This window comes from Stenella coeruleoalba, assembly GCF_951394435.1.
Source record: "Stenella coeruleoalba genome assembly, chromosome: 20".
NCBI classification, from domain to species: Eukaryota; Metazoa; Chordata; class Mammalia; order Artiodactyla; family Delphinidae; genus Stenella; species Stenella coeruleoalba.
This window is the reverse complement of record NC_137166.1, coordinates 53,553,048-53,577,834: the sequence shown is the minus strand read 5'-3', so window position 1 is coordinate 53,577,834 and position 24,787 is coordinate 53,553,048. Positions and strand designations below refer to the sequence as shown.

Sequence of the window (24,787 nt, the reverse complement as noted above, 5' to 3'; positions counted from 1 at the left end):
GAGACTGGAGGAAGAGTTCCATGGCGGGGGAGCAGGGGACCGGGGGTGGGGGGGGTCCATCCTCCAGGCTCCTAATTCCTTGCACCAGTCAGTCATTTGTCCTGTTCAAGCCAGCACAAAGCTTCAAGTGAATGACTGAGGAGCAGTGACTTCTAGCTAAATCACTTCTACATAAAAAACAGGGTGACATTTGTGAGATTTTCTTATCAACCAAGGGCCCTCTTACCATGAGACTGGGTATTCTCAATGGCACTGGAATGCTAGTATAACCTGGGGTCTTTATGAGTCTGTCATTTTCTTTTTAATCTGGGCACCAAATTTGAAGGAATAGTACAAATAAAAAAAACTTAAGTGGATGCTTCAGTACAACTTACAGAAAAGGTAAAGGAAAACCCAAAATGGATGCATTGTCATGGTAACCAGGGAAGTCACCCCCAGGGCCACTGGGAAGCCAGCCTGATGCTTAGCTCTCATCATCAGGGTGAGCCTGTCAGAGACACTCTGCCGTGCCAGATTCGGGGGCCCTCATCACACACAAGTGGGTTATGTGGTCACCCAATTCTCTGATGTATTGCACCTGCTCATTCAGGTTGTCACACGAGCAGGGGTCATTTTTCGCAGTAGGAAATTTGTGCAGTTCCAGTAGTGACTGATTCGTGCCCTTTTCTGAGTGGAACACACATGCTTGCCTTGAGCCCACTCTCCGAGTCATCCTGTTCTGGTTTCAGGATACACCAAAGATTTGGCCACCTAGCAGGTTCTGCATCTTCATCAGCTTCTCAGCATGTCCCCTCCCCTCACGAGACTGGTGAAGAGAACAACTGGCAAAGTTCTCCAAAGCCACATCGTGGCCATCAAGGTAGTGAGACACGGGCAGGTAAACGTCAGAGGCTGCCGGTGGATCTGGAAGTTATTTGTGGCCTCCAAGTCCTGGTGGTAGTGCTGGGGCACCTGTGAGGGGGACGTGGTAGTCACAGCAGTCACACTACTCCCACTCGCCTTGGGAGTGGTCCAAGGGTACTTTGAGGAGGAGGCAGAAGGCTGGCTCTGCACGGCCAGGTTGAGGGGGTGGGGTGGCGAGCGCCAGCTTCTGTTCAAGCACTGTTTAAGCAGGAAACCATGGCAACTCTCGGCAAAGAATGTCTTTTTCCCTGAAAATCATTATTCTGGTAGGCCGGCTCTAAGAAGGCCCTCAAAGATTCTCAACTCTCCCCTTGAGTGTGGGCTGGCCTAGGAACTTGCTTCTAAGAGAATACGGCAAAGATGATAGAAGATTTAGATATGATAGGTACAATGTGACATGGACTATAAACCATCTTCAAATGAGTTATGGAGTCATTCCCTAGCAATGAGAAAGAGTTCAAGACATTCTCTATCAAAATACACATTAAGGGGGCTTCCCTGGTGGCGCAGTGGTTGAGAGTCCGCCTGCCGATGCAGGGGACGCGGGTTCGTGCCCCGGTCCGGGAAGATCCCACATGCGGCGGAGCGGCTGGGCCCGTGAGCCATGGCCGCTGAGCCTGTGCGTCTGGAGCCTGTGCTCCGCAATGGGAGAGGCCACAACAGTGAGAGGCCCTCGTACAGCCAAAAAAAAAAAAAAAAAAAAAAAAAAAAAAAAATACACATTAAGGGTGTTAATCTGATGCAAAATGAGGGTAGACTTACGCCAACAAGTTTCCAAATTTCCATTGAAATCACCAGCTTACCTCCTTTGTGAGATCTCTGCCATTCTGCTAAAGGTTCAACACATTTGGTGTATCCATAGCCGTTCCTTATTTCTGACACATGATGAGGAACCATGTTACTGAAAACCTTGTCCTATTCACTGCTGTGCAAATTAGCGGCTGACTCGGCAAGTTTGGGGTGTTCAGACCCTGCACGTTCCAATGAAAGGAATGACCCTTGACTGGCACCTGAGAAGGAACCTCTAAGCCCTTGGAATATCCTGCCTTCCAAGAGCGTCTTTGTACACCTGGGGTTTCGGCCATGCCATATAGTTTACATTAGCAATATGATTTTTGGTGAACACCTGCTTTTGTTTGCCTGGGGCTCTGGGCCATTCTGTATCAGTTTGATCCTTAGGAGGCTGAAGTTTGAGAAGTTAAGGTCAGTCATGTGGTTTCTCCATGCCTCCATAACTAACCCCTTTACTGCCCCTCCCACCCCCGGCACTAAGGCTCAGGTGAGTTTCTCTGGTTGGCACTATGCCATATGTGTTGTCAGGTCATTGCTGGAAGAATTAAACACTGTCCATACAACTCCACTGGGAGTACAACTGGATGCACCTGGTTTCTCCTAAAGTCTGCCTCATGCACCTTTTACATTTGCTAATTTTACTTTGTAACTCTTCACTGTCATAAACTGTAACAGTAAGTATAGCAGCTTTTATGAGTTTAGTGACTGCTTTTAGAGAATAATCAAATGTGAGGGTGGTCTTAGGGACTTGATACAACTGCCTTCCTAAAATTTCTTTCTGATGTGAATTTATTGATGATTTTGAAGTCAAGCTCGTTACAATTCAACCTACTTAGAGCCATTGATACTTAATGAGGTGTATCTTCCCATTATCACTACATTCATTAGCATTCTCTCAGTGAAAGTTTTCAACTATATAAAAAGCTAAAACTTTGATCTACAAGCTTTTCCACACTGAACGTACCAAATCTTCCCTACACGTTTCCTGTGACATAAAATAAGACATAATTGGTAACTGAAGGCACTACCACATTTACTGCATTCATGAGGTTTCTCTCCTGTACAAATTCTCTGTTATTACCTGAGGGTACACATCTGGCAACAGGCTGTCCCACAAGGACTACATTCCCTTGGGCTAGGAACCCACTGATATTTAATGATGTCTGCATGGCCACAGAAGGCCCTTGCACTGTCATTGTTTCAACAGAGTTTTTCTCCTGTACGGGTTCTGTGGTGCATAATGAGCTGTGGTACCCAAGAAAATCATTCTCCATCTTGACTGAATCCACATATTTCTCTTTCATATGAGTTTTCTTATGTTTAGTGAGGGAGGACTTGTGGCAGAAGGCTTTCCCACAATTGCTGCATCCATGGGGTTTCTCTCCTGTATGAACTCTCTGATGTCTACTGAGTATTGATTTCGTGGAGTAGCCTTTCCCACATACATTGCATTTATAGCGTTTCTCTTCTGTATGACCTCTTTGATGTCTAATGAGACTCGACTTTTGAAAGTAAGCTCTTCCACATTCACTGCATACATAGGGAGGATTTCCAGTGTGAAATACCTGATGTGCAACGAGACATGGCTTATGACTGAAGGCTTTACCACATTCCTTGCATCCATAGGGCTTCTCTCCAGTATGAATTCGCTGATGTATAAGAAAATTACCCTTCTGGATGAAGCCTCTTCCACATTCACTGCATGTATAGGGTTTCTCTCCCGTATGAGTTTTCTGATGTACAAGGAGCTGAGATTTCCTGGAGAAGGTTTTCCCACACTCACTACATGCATGGGGTTTTATTCCTCTTTCCACTTGCATATGTATATTGAGCTCTGCTTTCCTACAGAAGGCTTTACCACATTTAAGGCATTTATATGGTTTCTCTCCTGTATGAGTTCTCTGATGTACAGTGAGTTGAGACTTTTTGATGAAGGTTTTACCACATTCAATACACTCATGTTTCTTTCGTTTTTCAGTTTGATGTATACTGAGTTTCGAATTGGTGCAGATGGTGTTTCCATATTTATTGCATTTAACTCCAGTGTAACGTTTTTCATGCTTAGTACGAAGAAACGATTTCTCATATTTATTAAACTTGTCAGGATTCTTCGCTACACAGCTTTTATTCTGGTTAACTAAATCTAAATTAGAGTTCAGTACATCAAACTTATCATGGCTTTGCCTTAAAGTAACAAGATTTCTGCGCAGATGAAACACATTTCCCGATGAACTGTGTTCACGGCCTCTTTCCGTATTTTTACGCTTGTTTTGGATTTCCAAAGACCACTGCATATGATCACCAATTTCTCCAACTTCTAGAAAGAAAATTAATTCTTTCATAATCAGGTTATGGTAGTAAAACTGCTTCTAAATCAGGTAATAAAACTGCTTCTAAAATGCCACGGTTTGGGCTGGCTCTTTGTGACAATTCTGTCATATGAAGGAAACCATCAAGTGTAAATTTACTTCTTGAATATGAGAGGAAACACAATGAAATAAAGCCATAACATCTTAAAAAAAAAAGCCCAGCTGATTCAGAATCAATGGTAGACAATTCTCAATTAGTAAAGTTTTTGCTGCTCTCCAAATAGATCCTCACAAAATGGGCAAAGAGGATGAAGTAGAAATGTGTCTCATTAACATAAGATAAAGTATGTTGGAGAGACATCTGATCTAGCATGATGGAGGATATAGCATTCATTCCCCCAATGCTTATCGAATGTCTACTATGTATCATTCACTGTCCTAGCACTTGAATACAAATGCATCCCACTAGGCAAAAGAGAACAAAATGGTAGCAAAGAAATAAGACAACTTCAGACTGAAAACTGGTTCCTGGCATATGAAAAAGAACAGTGGGAGTTGGTCAACTTTAAATAAGTAAACACCTGTGAGAAAATAAAAGTTGAGCCAAGAAACCAGGAATAAAGAATAAGCAGCCTCATGTAAAGAATTGCAAGTTTTCATTCAAGTACAACAGCAATGCAAAAGCCCTGAGACAGGAAAGGTTTTGGCCAGGTCAAGAAATAGAAAGGTAGCCAGTAGGCCCTGAGTGGAATAGCTATACAGGGAGAAGGAAGTGTTGAAGTTCAAAAGGTAGACAGAAGGCATATCATGTAGATCTGGTAGGAAGAAGCTGAATTTGACGCTAAGACTAGTGGCAAGCCACTGGAAGTTTTGAGAAGGTGGGGGGTTCTGATTTATATTTCCAAGAAGTTGCCAACTGCTACATGGATAGTGATGGGAGAGGAAGGAGTGTAGGAGAGAGGAAGTTAATGAAGTAATCCAGGGAAGAGAGAATGGTGGCTTGGTGTGGAGCAACAATAGTTTACGTGTGGAGAAGCGGATGAACTCAAGGTACATCTAGGAGAAGGAAAAAACAACATTCAGTGTTGAATTCAATGTAAGTAAAAGGGAGGAATCAAGGGTTTTCCCTAGGTGTTTGGCTTAAATGACTAGACGTACCAGCTAAGTTGTTGAGGAACATCAGGGAGACAGGTTTTGAATGTGGGAAAATCAGGTGTGTATTTTGACATAAACATTTTGAGATGGATATCTTGGTGCAGACATGAAGAACTCAACTGGAGAGAGGAATCTGGAGAAGACTTAGGCTAGAGGACAAATTTGGGATTATCTGTACAGGCATACCTTGGAGATATTCCAGGTTCAGTTCCAGACCACCACGATAAAGCAAATAGTGCAATAAAGCTAGTTACGTGAATTTTTTTGTTTCCCAGTGCATATAAAAGTTATATTTAGGGCTTCCCTGGTGGCGCAGTGGTTGAGAGTCCGCCTACCAATGCAGGGGACACGGGTTCGTGTCCCGGTCTGGGAAGATCCCACATGCCACGGAGCGGCTAGGCCCATGAGCCATGGGCACTGAGGCTGCACGTCTGGAGCCTGTGCTCTGCAACGGGAGAGGCCACAACAGTGAGAGGCCCACGTACCGCAAAAAAAAAAAAAAAAAAAAAGTTATGTTTACACAATACTGTAGTCTATTAAGTGTGCAATAGCATTGTGTCTAAAACAGTGTACATAGTGTACACAGTGTACACTTAATTTAAAAATACTTTCTCACTAAAAAATGCTAACCATCATCTGAGCCTTCAGCAAGTCATAGAAGTAACATCCAAGATCACTGATTACAAATCACCATAACAAATATAGTAATAATAAAAGTTTGAAATATAGAGAGAGAATTACGAAAATGTGACGCAGACACAAAGTGAGCAAACGCTGTTGGGAAAAATGGTGCTGATAGACTTGCTTGACACGGGGCTGCCACAAACCTTCAATTTGTTTTGTTTGGTTTGGTTTGGTTTCACCACGAGGCTTGCGGGACCTTACTTCCCCGACCAGGGATCGAACCCGTGCCCCCTGTGGTGGAAGTGCAAAGTCCTAACCTCTGGACCACCAAGGGATTCCCCACAAACCTTCAGTTGCAAAAAACACACTATCTGTGAAGTACAATAAAGCAAAGCGCACTAAAATGAGCTGTGCCTGTATAGAAATTCCCAGACAGGGAATTACCAGGCAGTCCAGTGGTTAGGACTCGGCACTTCCACTGCCAGGGCTGGGTTCAGTCCCTGGTCGGGGGACTGAACCTGCAAGCTGTGCGGCGTGGCCAAAACAAACAAACAAAAACCCAAAAACATAAGCCAGATCATGTCACTCTTCTGCCCCAAACCATTCAATAACTGTCATTCTGAAAAAAAATCCTAAGTCCTTAAAATGGCCTGCAGTGCCCTGCATCGTGTGGGCCCCTTTCTCACCTCATGAGTATCACTTCCGCTCTTGATCGCTCTGCTCTCCCCACACAGGCTTCCTGGACAGTCCTCAAACACGCCAGGTACACCTCTGCCTCAGGACCACCACTGCTGGTACACTTTTCCCAGGCCTACCCATGGATCATCCCTCACTCCACTCAGCCACCCTAGCAGAGCAGAGAGGCATTCCCTGTCCCTTGTGTATAAAACATCATGCCCTATTGCTTGACATTCACTACCCCTTACATTGTTCTCCATGGTTCTAATTACCACCAGAAAAATCTGTATATTTCTTGTGTACCTCCCCCACTTAGAATGCAAGTTCTGTGAGAGTAATAACTTAGTCCCTTTTATTCTCTGCTGTAGCCACATAATATAAAGCACACTACATAGCAGCATGTATTATGCATTAAAAATACTTGTTGAGGGAATGAATCAATGAAACAATCATACGTGTAGCGGGCATTGTAGAGACTGGTTTAAATGAAGCTGACTTTGAATTTAGGGAATGGAAAGAAAATTCTATGTAAGCATCACATTGTATCTTGCAGTCCCTTGATCACAGAGGGATTTAAATATCCCGTAGTTGGTAGTAGGGTTATACCTAGGATTGTTTAGACTCGGGAAATTAAACTGAGAGTAACTAAGATGAATCAAGATAAATACCTCATCCAGCAAATATACAGAGAAATCAGCAATGTATGCATGAGGTTTATGGTTTGATTTCAGGTGGGGTCTAAGATTGTGAATTTTCTGTTTTTGTTTTTTTATTTGAGTGAATTCCTTTATTTCAGTGTATGTGGGAGGCATAATTCACTCTGAAAATTACAATACTTATAGCTCTTCCCTTACCATTTTACTACAAAAATTTTCAAACAGACAAACAAATTGAAAGAATTACACAGTGAACAGCCATATATCCACCTCTTTTGATTCTATAGTTAATGTTTTGCTACATTTGCTTTAGCTCATATTTGCCCAGTCAGAATAAGGAAACAGACAGATGCACATTAAAAGACCGGGTTACCATGGGAACACAGCACCCTGGGTGGGGCTGAATATTAGGAAGGAAATCAATATTACCCAAGGTTCAGTAGTCAGAAGACGATGGTGAACTTGAAGTTCTCTCTTTGCACAGAGGCGTGGAAGACTGAATTTTCAAAGCAAGGGAAGAGGAAGGAACAAGCAGTGATACTATGGCAGTCAGTGAAGAAGGGAAAAATTTGAGAATCCTAAGAAAAATATCTAAGCAAAACAAATCAAGATCCTAGATGAAATAAATCAGTATCAAATCCAGGGGTGAGAACACAGGAGTATTTTCCTCTAAATGCTTAAGCAATGAATATTAACATAGGAGAGTAATACTCAGAGGCTCTGTTTAGATATTGTCAAAAGGTTAGAAACCAGAAGATGAGTCACCTCAACACTATTTCAAAGGTGTGAGGCCTCCACAAATCTAGGAATTTACTTCTTTTCTACCTGGATGTTTCTCATTCACTTACCTGGAAAGTTCTGACCGTGGATATTTTCCTTTTCTAACCATGGTTTGTCTCTTTGCTTCAACCTGAAGATTTGAATTGGTTTGGGACTTTGATACCCTATTCACGAAAAATAACAGAATATTTAGGAAAATATCTTTGGGCATGAGATCTAAACATTGTTAAATGATACCTTTTATAGATTGTGTGACTATACCTTGGAAAAGAGTTTTCCCCTTGGAGTAGGGAAAACATACTCCTCCCTCTATCTGAGGCCTGAGAGGAGACGGAGAATCTGTCACTTATAAAATTCAAGTCTTATGTAGGGGCCAGCAAACTATGGTCCGTGGCTGTAACTAAGGCATTTTTTTTACATTTTAAAAGCATTATTAATTCAGAATAAGGTGCTCTTACAAAACAGAGTATTCGAAAAGTGAGGGCAAACTTCTAACACATGATAGCAAAAGTGTTTTGTACCATTAAATTTGAAAAATTAAAACCATTTAAAAATATTTATCTCACTGATGTTTCATCCTTTTGATGTTTCTATTTTTAAGTATATTTTATAGTGCATATAATAAATTTAGTAGAATACTTATATAATTGATAAATAAAAATATGTGTGTGCTGAAAAAACAAATAAAATAAAAGTGTTATTTAAGAAAAACCAGAATATAATTACAGAGACAGTAAGTAGCCCGAACAGCCTGCAGTATTCACTACCTGGCCCTTTGCAGAAAAAGTTTGACAATCTCTCTTACATTATTCACACTTCAGATACCTGCCCCCAAATCACTGCACGACTGAGAAAGGAAAGACTGCTGATTGGGCACCCTGAGTGGCACAGGGAAGCAGTTCTTACCCACGGACAGCAGGTTGCTATAGTTTTCTAGCATCACATTCTGGTACAGGTCCTTCTGAGCAGGGTCTAGTAGCCTCCACTCCTCCCGGGTGAACTCCACAGCTACATCTTCAAATAATAATGATTCCTGTAGTAATGAATTCTTCTTTAATCTGGGGTGATCATTTGATGGTTTGGAAGAGAAGTATAGAAGTCTACTCTAATCATTTCTACTGCGTAGGTTGTATCTATATAGGTGATTTACACTATATAGTGTGGAAGAATGGAAAGTCTTATACAGATATCCTGCTGCTGTGATTCAGCCACCCACCCCCTCAATAATTCAGAAGGTTTTCTGAAATGCGGTCATTAAAACCTCTTGTTAACCTTGATAGATTTGCCACCTGTGGGCATATGTGCATGCACTGAACTACATGCAGGTGATATCAAAACAAACACATGTATTCTTGCTCTCAAGAAGCCTTCACTGTGCACAAGTTAAACAGAAACAATAAGCACTAGAATTAAACATGAAAAACCTGATGATGCTATTGTAAGACACAGAATATAAACAAAGTTTAATATATGCAAAGGCATAACACAGTCTCAAAGATGAGTGAGCTAACTTGAAGAAACGAAGATGAATTCTCAAAACAAGAAATACAGTAATTGAAATTAGGAATTTCAATTTATAGATTGACTACCAATTTGATATGACATAGAGCGAATGGTGAACTAGACAACAGATCTGAAGTGCAAAAGACAATGATGGAAAATACAAAAGCGAGGTTGAGAGATATGAAGGGTAGCGTGAGAATGTTGAATTTACACCTATTCTGAGTCTGAGGGAAGAACAGAAAATATGAGGGAAGGTAATAACCAAAGATGTAAGGGCAGAGAATATTTTAGAGCTGGTAAAAGACACACAACCTCAGGATGAGAGAATCCCACAATTTCAAGCAGGATCAGGAAAAAGAGATCCACTCCTAGACACATGGACGTAAAACTGCAGAACACCAAACTCAAAGGGAAAATTCAAAAATATCCAAAGGGAAATGACATATACCTAACAAAAGAACAAATATGATTTATAGCCTCTAAGTCCTCAACAGCAGTGATGGAAGCCTGAAAAGGAATGAAATAGTATTTTCAAAGTGCCAAGTGAAATAACTTTCAATCAAGAATGTTATACTGGGAGTTGCCTCGTGAGCTGCTGCTGCCGCAGACCCTGAGGTCCCACAGCGTGGAGTCGGAGGTCTGGAGGTCCCAGGTCGCAAGGACGTCGCCATGCCTAAAGCACCAAAGGGAAAAAGTGTAGGACAAGAAAAAAAAAGTCATCCATCCATATAGTAGAAAAGCAGCTCAAATTACGAGAGAGGCCCACAAACTAGAAAAAAAGGAAAAACTGAAGAATGAAAAGGCATTGCATCTCAACCTTATTTGTGAAAAACTGCAGCGGTTTCAAAATTATCTTGATCCCCAAAACGTAGAATATTCAAAGAGAGACGCTTGTGAATTAACTGAAAGGTATTTAAATCAGTTCAGCAGCGAGCTGGAGCAGATTGAGTTACACAGCAGCATCAAGGCCAGGGAGGGCAGGCAGCACTGCTCCCGAGGCGGTCATCAAGCAGACCATGGAGCGAAAGCGGCAGCAGTACGGGGGCTGCGGCCTTGAGATTCCAGACATTTTATTTTATTATTTATTTATTTGCGGTACGCGGGCCTCTCACTGTTGTGGCCTCTCCCGTTGCGGAGCACAGGCTCCGGACGCGCAGGCTCAGCGGCCATGGCTCACGGGCCCAGCCGCTCCGCGGCATGTGGGATCTTCCTGGACCGGGGCACGAACCCGTGTCCCCTGCATCGGCAGGCGGACTCTCAACCACTGTGCCACCAGGGAAGCCCGAGATTCCAGACATTTTAAATGCAGGGAATGGGATTTTGATCTGAAGAAACTGCCAAACATTAAAATGAGAAAAATCTGTGCTAATGATGCGGCGCCTAAGAAGTGTAAGAAGAAAACTGTGACAGCTGTAGACAGAGATTTAGGAGAATTGGACCTGAAAGTTGAAGCAACGGACACAGACGAGGAACTGACTGCAGTGGCCTAACTGTCTTTACTTGAGTTGAAAATAAATAATTTGAGAACTTCAAGTTACACTTGAATTGATTACGGTAAATAACTGTCTCTACACAAGAATTTGCTGTTTAGCTTATTCTCTTATATGATGAGAATCCCATTTTCAGTTTCAAAAACAGTGTTATGATTTTTACTTAAAATGAATGTTGCTTTTTGTTTACATTAAGTTGTTAGACTAGGTAGAAATCCTCTGCAAAATCCATTTAATCTGAATTTCTGGGGCTGGGAGAGCAGTATGAATGGGGACAAAAAGTGTTGTAATTTTTTTCCTCATGCTTACTTAGAATCACCTAATCTCACATTTTGGGGAATGGGCAGCAGCTGTTTGCTAGAAGGTTACTGTGGTACTTCTTGAGCAGTGACAATGGCAAAATTGCCTTTTAGTAATATGTTTTACTATTCTTCCTCTTACATATTAAAACTATTTTCTTTCCTTACAAAACAGGGAAAATATGATACAGAATTTATATACATTTATGGGTTGTACATTGCTGTTATTTATTAACTTTGAGCCAGAGTTAAATGGTTAAAAAAAACAGTAACTATTCTTGTTTTGTTGATCTCCTGCACTTAACCTATTATCTTGACAAAGGGAATAAATGATTTCAGGTTAGCTCTTTTGGCTTGTATATTATTTTTTGCTTTCTCATTGTGAAAAGTGATAGGTTTTATTTGTGGAAACAGAACTAAAGATTAGAAAACTAGTTACTTCGATTGTCTTAGTTTTTCTTCTAAGAGATAGGCTAAATTGACATATCGTATAACAGTGTTTCCAGGATCATGAAAAACATGGATGTGGTTGAATGTTCTTCACAGAACTTGTTAAATGCAAGTATCTTCTGGTCTGTTTTCTAAAGAATGCAATGCAAGAGCATTTGAGTATTTTAAAGGAAAAAAAAAAAGCTGTATGAGGTAACTAGGTTATCAACTAAGTCTTATTAACAGTTTTTTTACTTCAGAAAATTAAAAGTAAAACTTATTTCTATGAAAAAAAAGAATGTTATACTTATTAGTATACCTTAATATTATATATGGATTTCTCCTATTGTTTCTAATAAGCTTGTAGTGATTCTCAGATTTCTCCAAGTATGCAGCCAAATTATCTGTATGGAAAATTTTAAATCCTCTTCTCCAAATTTATATCTCTTTTATCTCTTTTCTTGACTAATATTTCCAAAGAGTGTGGTGTCACTGGACATCCTTGTCTTGTTCCAACTTTAGATGTCATATCAAGGACAGATACGGGACTTCCCTGGTTAAGAATCTGCCTGCCAATGCAGGGGACACAGGTATGAGCCCTGGCTGGGGAAGGTCTCACATGATGTGGAGCAACTAAGCCCACAAGCCACAACTACTGAACCCCTCACACCTAGAGCCCATGCTCCATAACAAGAGAAGCCACCGCAATGAGAAGCCCGTGCACCACAACAAAGAGTAGTTCCCGCTTGCCGCAACTAGAGAAAGCCCTCATGCAGCAACAAAGACCCAATGCAGCCAAAATTAATTAATTAATTAATTAATTTTTTAAAAACCAAAGAGGCATATGAAAATTTGTGAGAATGTTTCAGATTGTCACACTGACCAGGTGCCTACTGTATTTAATGGTCAGGGACCAAGGGTGCTATATATCCTGTAAAGCATATGACAGTCCTACACAGGAAGAATTGTCAAGCTCAAAATGTTAATAGTACCCAAAGCCTCCCTCTCATTGAAAAACAGGTATAGTAAATTATACTGTATCCCAGAATAAAACTGAAAAATATTTAAAGGAATAAAAGTCTATCACTCAACAATGAAAAATTTATAATGCCTGGTACTCAATCAAAATTACCAGATATGCAAAGACAGAAAATATGACTCATACAAAGAGAAAAGATCATCAACAGAAACAAAACCAGAAATGACATACATAATAAAATTTGTAGATAAGGATAGTAAAATACATATTATACATACATATGTTTAAAAAGGTGGAGGAAAGCATGAACGTGATACGGAGTAATATGGAAGATATCAAATAGACCCAATTCCAACTCTAGAAATGTCTGAGATGAACAATATACTAGTTGGATGTGATCAATAGCAGACTAGACACTGCAGAAGAAAAGATTAGTGAACTTGGAGATACAGGAATAGAAACTATTCATCATGAAACAGAAAAAAGACCTAAAGAGAAACATTTTAAAACAGCCAGAGAGGGGCTCCCCTCGTGGCACAGTGGTTGAGAGTCTGCCTGCCGATGCAGGGGACACGGGTCCGTGCCCTGGTCTGGGAGGATCCCACATGCCGCGGAGCGGCTGGGCCCGTGAGCCATGGCCACTGAGCCTGTGCGTCCGGAGCCTGTGCTCCGCAACAGGAGAGGCCACAGCAGTGAGAGGCCTGCGTACCGCAAAAAAAAAAAAAAAAAAGAAGGCAAAATGAAACCTTCTTCAGGTATGCAAAAGCTAAAGCAAGTCAGCAGCGGCATACATGTACTAGCAAAAATGTTAAAGGATGTCCTTCAGATAGAAATCTAGATCTACCCAAATGAATGAAGGGCTGCAGAAATGAAAAACCTATGAGTAATATAAAATCTTACATTTTTATATACCTTCAGAAGATAACTGATTGTTTAAAGCAATGATAATAATGTATTGTGGGATTTCTAAAATACAAAGAAGTAAAATATAGGACAACAATAGCACAAAGGCTGGTAGAGAAGAAATGGAAGCACACTCTTTTAAGGTTCTTATACCATGAATGAAGTGGTATAATATTACTTGAAGATAGACTGTGATAGATCAATATGTAGAAATGAGTAGTTTACTACTCACACGAACTAGCATACTAACAATACCAACTAGAAAATGTCTTGCAAAAAACAGATAAAGATTAATATCCCTGAAACCTATTTTTTTTTTTTAGAGATCAGAAAAAACAAAATCAGCACAAAGGATTTGATTAGGCAATTCACAGAATACAAACAGTTAATAAATACAATAAAATATGTTCAAAGTCACTGATAATAATGCAAGTAAAAATAATAGTAAAACTAATTCTGATAACACCTTTTTTTTTTTTTTTGTGGTCCGCGGGCCTCTCACTGTTGTGGCCTCTCCCATTGTGGAGCACAGGCTCCGGACACACAGGCTCAGCGGCCATGGCTCACGGGCCCAGCCGCTCTGTGGCATGTGGGATCTTCCCAGACCGGGGCACGAACCCGTGTCCCCTGTATGGGCAGGCGGACTCTCAACCACTGCGCCACCAGGGAAGCCCTGATAGCACTTATTAAATAACAGGCAATGTTCTAAGCTATGTCCTACATATCTATATACGTATATACATAGATCAGTGGTTCTCAACTGGCCCACAATTATTTTACAACAGCAGACATATGACATTTTAGGTTATCACAACTTGGGGGTGGGAGGGTGCTACTGCCATCCAATGGGTACTGACCAGGGAAACTGCTAAATATTCTATAATCCTGTGGTATCCCCTCAACAAAGAATTTGTTGTTCTGCCAAAAAAGTCAATAGTGCTGAGGCTGAAAAACTCTGATATATATTAACCTATTTAATCTTCAGAATAATCCTTTTATGTAAATTCTATTACAATTCCCATTTTTCAGATGAAGAAAGGACTGCAGATAGGTTAAATAAACAGAATAAGATCAAGCAGGTAATTATAGACCAAGGCAAGATATGAATGAGTGAATCTGACCACAGAATTTGTGCTCTTAAACTAAACACTAGGGGCTTCACGTGGTGGCGCAGTCATTAAGAATCTGCCCGCCAGTGCAGGGGACACGGGTTCAAGCCCTGGTCCGGGAAGATCCCACATTGCCATGAAGCAGTTAAGCCCATGCACCACAACTACTGAGCCTGTGCTCTAGAGCCCACAAGTCACAACTACTGAGCCCACGTGCCACAACTAGTGAAGCCCACGCGCCTAGAGCCCGTGCTCCACAATGAGAAGTCACTGCAATGAGAAGCACACGAACCACAACGAAGAGTAGCCCCCACTCGCCGCAACCAGAGAAAAGCCCACGTGCAGCAATGAAGACCCAACACAGCCAGAAACAATAAATAAATAAAATAAAATAACAAAATAAAATTAATTAATTGAAAAAAACTAAACACTAGGCTCTACAATCTTCAAAAAATGATATAGCTTTTATATTTCAGATTTGTAAGATTTAAAAACGGATACAATATTAAATAATAGCAAGAATGTGGGAAAAATAGAGACTTTCATAAACTCTGAGAGGAAGTGCTGAAGACTTTAAAAAAGGGCAATTTTGTAGCAACCATGAAAAATTTAAGTCCAGGTACCATTTGACTCATAGATTTCCCTTTTAGGAATCTAACCTAAAAAGAATTTCACACATATTCAGAGCGTGTATTGTGAAGAAATTTTATGGCTAAAATGTACTTTTAGGGACTTCCCTGGCAATCCAGTGGTGAAGACTCCATGCTTCCACTGCAGGGAATGAAGATCCCACATGCTGCACGGCGGGCCAAAAAAAAAAAAAAGTACCTTTATATAAACAGAGTACATAAATTAAGGCATATACATGCTAGGAAATATCATGCAAACCTAAATGCAATGAAATAGATACATAAACACTTGAATGGAACGTTCTCCAGGACAGGTTGCTATAGGAATAAAGCAAGTAATGTGCTTATTATGATCTCAGTAATGCAAAAATATTTTCACAAAGAATATGTGTATATGCACCTAAGTGTACATAATGTATGTATATCTACGTGCATATAAGTGTTAATAGAAACAGAATTATTTTTCTCCTAAGTGATGAGTAGAGAAGGGTTTGACACGGCCACTTTCTTCTTTTGCTCTATTTATTTCCATATTGTTTCTGTATATTTCACAAACAAATGATTTGTATATGACTCATTTGATAACAACAAAAGATGATAAAAGTGGAAGGTAGCAGGTTGGATGGTGGCCTCCTAAAAGATATGTCCACTTCCTAATCCCCAACCTGTAAATTTTACCTTGTCTGGATAAAGGGTCTTTGCAGATACAGTAATTAAGGATCTTAAAATGAGAAGATAGTCCCAGATAGTCTGGGTGGGCCCTAAACCCAATGACAAGTGTTTTTATAAGAGACAGACAGAAGGAGACAGACAAACAGAAGAGGGGGAGGTAACGTGAAGACAGAGACAGAGATTGGAACGATAAGGCCACAAGCCACAGAATGCAGACGGCCACCAAAAGCTGGACGAGGCAAGGGACAGGAGCTCTGGAGGGAGCACAGCCTCACTGACAACCTGATTTCAGACTTCTGGGCTCCAGAACTGTGAGGACATACACTTCTGTCGTTCTAGCCTCCTACTTTGTGGTAATGTATTACGGCACCCACAGGAAACTAATACAAGGAGGTAGATTAAAAACTGACAACGAATAATTCGGGAAGAATACTACATTTCTAAGGCTGGGATGCAGTGACAAAGACAACATCATGGATCCCTACATCCCAAGTCTTTAGCAGAGAATGTGATTTTAAACTCTGCTGGTAGGTCTGTACCCGGAATCCAATTCAGCAAAAATGGCTTGAGAGGCCATTTAAACCATGCATTTGTCTAGATAAATCTAGGTTTTTATAGCTGAAGAAAGCCAGAATACCAGAAGGGTATTGAAGGAACCCTATAAGAAACAACCACAGGTGTACAACTGTGTAAAAATTCACTTTACTGTATGTGTGTTATGCCCCCATAAGAAAGTGTAAAAACACACACACATGAAACAGAGAAATGGGAACCTCTTCTTGCATATACCAGAAGGCTGCCGTTGAGGCCACTGCACCCTGCAGGAAAAGTCATCAAGAAATTTATTAAAACTTCAGTACCAGGAAATACTTACTTTTCTGAGGAAATGATCTACTTTCTCTGTACAAAAGCACGAATCGTGTAATGTTTTGTGTTTCTCTTGCTGGCACTGGCTACCAAAATTATTGGAGATAATCTGGTAGCTCAACATAAATAACCCCTCAGGTCTTACAGCTTTTCATTAATATTCTGACTTCAAAATTCTGAGCAGAATCTCTGACCTGCATTCCCACCATTCCTAGTTTACCGTGACATCAACATTATGGTTGATATTTATTTGTCTTCAGATTCAGGCTCTTATCAATGTGTCACTTTCCAATTAATCAAGTCAATTTTTATAAGCCTCTACAAATACAACAGAAAAGGAGGGAATAAATAAATATGTAAAACTCACCTGGGCCTTCGTCATTTTCTTCTGTTCTTAGAAAATGACTGGAACTGGGATTCTTCTTTTTTTACTTTTCTAGATTGTCACTCAAATTCTGGTCACAGCTCTCACATCTCAAATTAATGGCATCCCCAGAAGTGACGCTTTCCTGGTTCTGGAACTTCCTTCTCCTTACTTCACTTGATTCTAAGGACTCAAAAGCAAATTCACTTTAATTTGTGCATTCCCCTCAGCCATACACCTTGTCGGTTGGGATTTGATGTTAGAGGATGCCTATATTAGTTTTTTTTCATATAAATTTATTTATTTATTGCGGTGGTGTCCTGCAGTAAAGGTGCTGCCGTAGGCGGAATCATGGCCCTCACAAAGATATCCACGTTCTAATCCCTGGAAGCTGTGAATATGTTACATCACAAGGCAAAGGGGAATTAAGGCTGCTAATGAAATGACAGTTGCTAATCAGATGACCTAAAAATAGATTTCCTGGATTATTCAGGTAGGCCCAACATAACCACAAGGATCCTTATACATGGAAGAAAGCAGAAGAGACCAGAGAGAGGTGTGATGTGACAAGAACTCTACACACCATTGTTGGCTTTGGAGATCGGGGGACAGGGAAACAGGAGCCAAGGAGTGTGGGCAGCCTCTAGAAGCTGGAAAAGACGAATAGATTCTCCCCCTAGAGCCTCTAGAAAATAACACACTCCTGCTGAGACCTTGATTTTAGCCCTGTAAGATCCATGTTGAACTTCTAACCTATAGAACTGTAAGATAATAGATTTGTGTTGTTTAAGCCACTAATTTATGTTACTTTATCACAGAACTAACAGAAAAGTAATATGGGGGCTTCCCTGGTGGCGCAGTGGTTAAGAATCCGCCTGCCAACACAGGGGACATGGGTTCAAGCCCTGGTCTGGGAAGATCCCACATGCCATGGAGCAACTAAGCCCATGCGCCACAACTACTGAGCCTGTGCTCTACAGCCCATGAGCTACAACTATTGAGCCCACATGACTAGAGCCCGTGCTCCACAACACGAAGAGCCAATGCAATGAGAAGCTCGCGCACCGCAACAAAGAGTAGCCCTCACTCACCGCAACTAGAGAAAGCCCTCACGCAGCAACAAAGACCCATCGCAGCCAAAAATAAATAAATAAATTTATATATATTAAAAAAAAACTAATATAGGCGTCCTCTAACATCAAATCCCAATACTTAAGAGTTTTCTTTTGTTTAAAAAACCAAAACATAGGGCTTCCCTGGTGGCGCAGTGATTGAGAGTCCGCCTGCCGATGCAGGGGACACGGGTTCGTGCCCCGGTCTGGGAAGATCCCACATGCCGCGGAGTGGCTGGGCCCGTGAGCCATGGCCGCTGAGCCTGCATGTCTGGAGCCTGTGCTCCGCAACGGGAGATGCCACAACAGTGAGAGGCCCGCGTACCACAAAAAAATAAATAAATAAAATAAAATAAAATAAATAAAAAATAAAAATAAAAAACCACAACATCTAGACCTCAAGGCAGAGCAAACATTATAAAGAGTAATGTGTTAAGCAAATCCTAAGCACTTTCTTATTTAATCCTCACCACCAATCTAGAAGTATCAAATCACTAGAACGAAGGAAGTCAAGGCTTAAAACCTAGAGATAAAGTAGCTTGTCCAGAGTCACATACTTTCTAAGAGGCAGGGCTAGAATTCAAGCCCAGGCCTTTTCTCTCCAAAGCTCATCACCTTAACCATTGTACCTTCTTAACCAGACAACCTCCAAAAGTTTAGTTCTCTGTAGAACTGCCTGCAAAGTTTACTACTTTTCAGACAGTTTCATATCACACCAGAAGGTAGCACATAAGCACAGTGCATAAACTGGACTTCTGAAACAGCTCTTAGAACACTCAATGCATACACACAGACAGCAACCTTCTTCCACAAACAGAGACATGGAAAAGGAGCAAGTTCCAATACTCACTCCAAAGCAGCAAATCAGAGAGACAAGGAGTCAGAAAGACTCACATTATAAGGTCATTGATTCAGTGAGATTACTGTGAGTTTTTGTTTCCACTCCTTCTGGCCACAAATTTTTCTAAGATAATTTCCCGGTAGCTTTTCTAAACCCCCAAACCCACCGACACCGCCCTGCCCCTACTGCAACTGTTCTTTGACCTCTGAGTACATGCAGTCCCTGTCGGTCTCCAGCCTAGAATCACTTTAGGCACCAGGACTAGAGATCTGCACAAGAGAAACGGTATAAAACTATTTATAGGACTATAAAACTATAGCTATAAAACTTCATGGGGGAGGAGAACATGAATGCAACATCTTGGCCACATCCCAATTTCATGACTCCTTGTCCATGAGCCCTCATGTCCCTGCTGATGATTTCTTGGCATTGCACCCATTCACTTTATGGAATCACTTGTGTTGCCCTAGAAGGGCCACCTGCCTTTCCAGAAACACACCTTTGTGTAAATATAAAAAAAATAAAGCTTTACAGAGCAAAGTAGGCCATAGAAAGAAATTTTCATAAGTTTCACAAGTCAATATCAAAGAGGCTTATTCCTTGACCACAATGCAACACAACTAGAAATCAACAGTAACGAGAAATTCAACACATTAATCAAAATAGAAACAAAATGTAAGGCCAACTGGCCCGAGGCAGGGGAACACAATCAGATTCACAGGTTGCATCAGACCGAAATTCTCCGGACCACCCAGTTCCAGAAAGTGCCCTGGAGACATTCCGGACCACCTAGTTCCAGGAACTGACCTGGGGACTTTGAACCCAGCCCAGCCTTCCCGCTTTCGAGGGGTGGGACTAACGGTCCCCCAGGATACCCGAAAAGACCACCAAATAAGGAATACCCTGCGCCCTCCCAGATTCACCACACCCCTTTCCCTTCTTCCCCTATAAAATCTTGCCCAACCCTCGCCCGGGAGCGCTCCCTAATAAAGCTCGCTTGAAACTTTCCTCTGTTTCGTGGTGCCGTTTGTTAAGATCTGACCTTACACAAAACCCTGCACATCCAGGAAAAAAACCCAAGAAAAACCTTCAAACTAAAGAGGCAACATAAATGAACACCCTGAATTATTCAGTAGTAAATGGCAACAAATCCTGTGGGTGGGTGAGAGAACCTGGATAAGCATAGAATCATAACATGTTGCAGAAAAGTATAGATATATGTCAAGCCTATCCAAATTAATGTATACGTACATTTAATGGGACTCTAGTAACCTCGTCACTGGTTCACCCACCTGATGTGAGACTACTGCAGCCATTAAGAAAATCTGTAATCCTTTTATACTATGGAAGTGTTTATAATTAGAAATGAAGTGATAAAACCAAATTATATCTGTTATACAGGTCATTCCAAATGCAAAGGTAACAAAAAAATATTAAACATACACAATGGTTTGCACTGGAGTTCAGCGTTTCGGGTAACAGAGATGTTTTCAATTGTGTAGCATGAACCTGAAAGGAAATATCCAAGAAAACTGTGGAGTAAAGTTGGAGGCAAGAATAATAAAACGTATCTTTTATAACACATCACTAGATCATATCTAACTACAGTTTTGTTTGGGAAGACAATGACAAGAGTGTTTATGTGGCAAGACAAAAGAGTTTTTGTTTTTTTTTGCGGTACGCAGGCCTCTCACTGTTGCGGCCTCTCCCGTTGCGGAGCACAGGCTCCGGACGCGCAGGTTCAGCGGCCATGGCTGACGGGCCCAGCCGCTCCGCGGCATATGGGATCTTCCCGGACCAGGGCACGAACCTGCGTCCCCTACATCAGCAGGCGGACTCTCAACCACCGCGCCACCAGGGAAGCCCGACAAGAGAGTTTTTAATTAGCGCCTTGATGAAGGTATGGACTTGAAGGAGCGAACTGGATTTGGATCAGCTGAATGAATCTATCATCAAGTCTGTGCCCCGGAATCGCCATCTGAACCTCAACCTACCTACTCTCCAGGGACCCTGGGTCTCCAAAGCGCCAGCCTCATGCCCCTCCACATACACTAGCCTCCCCCACAAAACAACAACAACAAAAAATGACTCCAAGTTAAATCCGAAATCTGAACCAGAAACCCCCATTAATAGCACCCGTCCCCCATCCCAGGCTTCTCCACGTCTGAGCCCCACAGTGAATCGCAGACCTGCATGAGACATCGAATTCACTGATCTACACCTACCACTCCAGGTCTTAATCACTGAGCTTCACGAGCAGAAGTTGCTACCAAACCAAACTTGGGTCCGCTCCCCCGCTGAGCGGCAAAGCCAATTTACTGGCACCGCATTGGTGTGAAGGAAAGTCCAGCGTTTACTACAGGGCCCAGCAAGGAGACTCAACTCCCTGATGGCTTTCAGGGAAGGGTTGATTTTTTTGCGGTACGCAGGCCTCTCACTGTTGCGGCCTCTCCCGCTGCGGAGCGCAGGCTCAGCAGCCATGGCTCACAGGCCCAGCCACACCGCGGCATGTGGGATCTTCCCAGACCGGGGCATGAACTCGTGTCCCCTCCATCAGCAGGCGGACTCTCAACCACTGCGCCACCAGGGAAGCCCTCAGGGGAGGGTTTTTAAAGGCAACATCTGTGGTGAAGGAGGCAGGTGAGGGATGACTTTCTTCCGATTGGTTGTTGGTGAGGTAACAGAGTGTTTCAGGAACCTTAATCAACTTTCTGGTTCCAACCAGTCTGAGGTCTACATGCTTATGCTCAGCAAGTAAGCACCATCCTCCACCCTGGAAGGTGTCTTAGTTTCCGCAGAACAACTTAAAGGTATGCATCAGATCGTTATGCACATCCTTTGAGGAGGAACTAGGACTCTGTGAACTACTGTTTCTTGTCTGCTTTTTCCTGTTTCTATATTCCCTCACTTCCCTAATTAGTCTGATCTTTGGAACTCAGGGATACCCCAAGAGACCAAAGCCTTTTTCTACAAACTAGAAATGGGGTGACACAGAAGGGCTTTTGTACCCAAGAGGTACTTCAGGGTCCTGCTCAGTTTCAATCTCCCCCTTTCTTTGATACTCCTCAATCCTGAGGGGAACAAGGGTGAGACAAGAAAAAGAATAAAGTTTAGGATAGAGAGGTTAAATATAAAGTCAGCGGGGGAACTCTAATTTTAGGAGGGCTGGGTTTCAAAATACCCACATCGACAAAAACCCTCAGTCAGAGCCTCGGTCGTTTCTCTCTTCATACACTGACCGCCAAAAGGCCTATTACTGAAGCGAAGCCTCCCCAGTGACTGAACCTAAAGACACCCCCAGAAGGCCTTTCACTGGCCTCACGGCCCCTCACTCCGGACCCACGTGCAGACCCCAACTCACCTGCTGCTGAGATTCTCAAGGTTCCCGCCAGCTGCCGAAGACTGAATTCACTTCCAAAATGATTCCCACTCCTCCGCTGTCGCGCCCAAATCCCCTCGCTGGCTGTCGCTAGGGACGCCTCCGGCCCTGCCCGACCTCAGAGCCTTTCGGCGTGTTGGAGTTCGGGCCCCACGACCAGCTCTATGACGTAACGTGGCCACGCCCATCTCAGCGATCGGGGAGGAAACGGTCATGATGGAGGCTACGGCTCAGAGAGGGAAGAATTGAAATCACTTTTGGACACCCCCTTCCCTTTCCCTCCTCGTTGTCGGTCAGAAGCACTAGGCTGAATAATTTTTGAGAGGCTGGGCCGTATCCAAGGCCGTGGCGGCGCGAGCTGGATTCTATTTTGTCTTTTGGGCAAAACGAGAGAGATGGCGGCGCCCGTGAGCCACGACGGAGGAGCACCAAGGGGGCGGCCATCTTACAGGAAGTGCAGTTCCGTTCGGCAGAGACCCGAGGAGCTAGTGTTAGGAGGAAACGTGGGACTGTCAACGAAGTTTGTAGGAGTTGAGACACGTTGTAAAGGCGGCGGTCAGGTCATGGACAAAACACGGAAACTTCGAGTGCTGGTGAAATTTGGGAAACAGTTAAAGCGGGGATGGGAATGAGTACGGCTGGTCTGAGACCTGTTGAAGGGGCGGGGCCGATGCTGAGAGCGGGGCTCTGTGAACACCGATGCCCATAGGGGCCTGGGAATGTGGCTGCCTCTGGTAGGGAAGGGTGAGGGGTGAGGCTTCAAATGTATGCAAATGTTTCCTTAAAAAACGAAGGGCATTTCAGAGTAATTAAATGGTGAGCTGTGCTGTTATATTGTTTGGCATCATTCCCAAATAAAATAAACACACTTAAGAAATATTAGCCACTTTTATGCAGGCAAAGGAGTAGTAGAGGATATTATCTATATATTCTTTCTAGAGGGCAATTTATTAGAATTATCTATATAATTTAAATTTTTCATTCTCGTTGATGTAGAAATTCCAATGCTAAGAATCTTTGTTAAAAACTTTATATTAACCACGGAAATTTTGGTAAATTTTTTAAAAACTAGGAATAACTTGAATGTACAATCAGCAGGTGAATAGTTTGGTAAATTAAACACATTCCTTCAACAGAACGGTTTATAGCCATTAAAAAGCCAATTATAGAATTACCAGTATTTTTTAAGTGACTTCAAAAGGATGAACAGTATTTATAATATGATCCTCACATGGCAAACATTAATAAATATATGCATTTCAAATTTTTGAATGGATTAAGTAAAACTTACAGTTTCGATTATATTTGGGGTTTGGGCTTGGAGATGGACTCTTCACTAAGTACCCACTAAACTCAAAAGATTTTATTAACACAGCATCAAAACATACTGCCTGCTCCAGTCTCACAGCTCCTCAAACTACACAACTCTAAAATGGAAGTCCTTCTCCCTTCCAGACTGAATTTTCCCTTATTCTGTTTCTCATCTAGCAGTCACTATTACACAATAAATTAAGAATAGAGATGTTACCTGGATTGTAGGTTACTGGAGGTTGCTGTGAAAAGGTCAGAGGACGAAGCCAAAACAAAATTTATATGTCGTTGTCACACTGGCCACCAATTCCTGTTATGCTGTCTCAGAAATAACTTCTGAATCACTCCCTGTACTCGCCCTCATTGCTTTAGTCCATTTATCTGAATTACTACTGAATTTGCCACCGCACTGGTCCCTTCTAAGAAGGTGTCTCTCCAGCCACCTCCTTTTTTTCCGTACCACACCATGTTTATTACCATACCCTCCATGAAGCTCTGAATTAGTATACTGATTACAGACTAAAGCAAGATCTCAAGAGAATTCTTTTAAGACTCTATACAAGCAAACATCAAACGGATTCTCCATTATCATCTTCCATTACACCCTGCCTTCCACTTCCCAATGCCCTGTGGTCTCATATGCTACCAGGAATTTGCAAATACTTTCCCTCCATTGAAGTCTTTGGCACACAAGAAACAATGAGAGAATATTAGTTACTATGGCTGTTCTTTCATGAGTCATCTTAGATGTCACTTCTTCGGATAGCATTCTTGGACACCTTCCAGGTCAGTCTCAAAAACAATAATACAGTTATTATTAAATATAAAATTGCAGCTGTATCGTGGTGCTAACGATAGGAAGTATAAAAAGGCATCCAATAGAGAAAACATGTCTATACAAGGGATGACTGACGATCATTTATCTTTCTAGACCATCATAATATGCTAATTTGACTGCCCTCCAAAATGTACTATGAGTTCCTCAGACAGAAACTCTGTAATA

General features: G+C 42.0%; 1 protein-coding gene and 1 pseudogene across 9 annotated transcripts; one reads left to right on the top strand and one right to left on the bottom strand.

Moving 5' to 3' along the window:
- Window positions 1-982: 982 nt before the first annotated feature.
- LOC307178691 (zinc finger protein 350-like) lies at window positions 983-23,126 on the bottom strand. Of its 8 annotated transcripts, none has more exons than XM_079907137.1 (6): window positions 22,456-23,126; window positions 17,145-17,331; window positions 16,663-16,728; window positions 8,804-8,930; window positions 7,966-8,061; window positions 983-4,012 (listed from the first exon to the last, which is right to left on the bottom strand). In XM_079907137.1, the coding sequence occupies exons 2-6, from the start codon at window positions 17,157-17,159 to the stop codon at window positions 2,670-2,672; spliced, it is 1,647 nt and encodes a 548-aa protein (XP_079763263.1). In that variant the 5' UTR covers window positions 17,160-17,331; window positions 22,456-23,126; the 3' UTR covers window positions 983-2,669. The 8 variants fall into 8 exon arrangements, with proteins under 8 accessions (XP_079763263.1, XP_079763262.1, XP_079763264.1 ...); XM_079907136.1 differs by having other exon boundaries at window positions 17,145-17,324; XM_079907138.1 differs by having other exon boundaries at window positions 983-4,009; window positions 17,145-17,324.
- On the top strand, window positions 9,620-11,504 carry LOC307179187 (translation machinery-associated protein 16-like; annotated as a pseudogene). The gene has a single exon. The product of its transcript is annotated as a translation machinery-associated protein 16-like (transcript).
- Window positions 23,127-24,787: the final 1,661 nt, after the last annotated feature.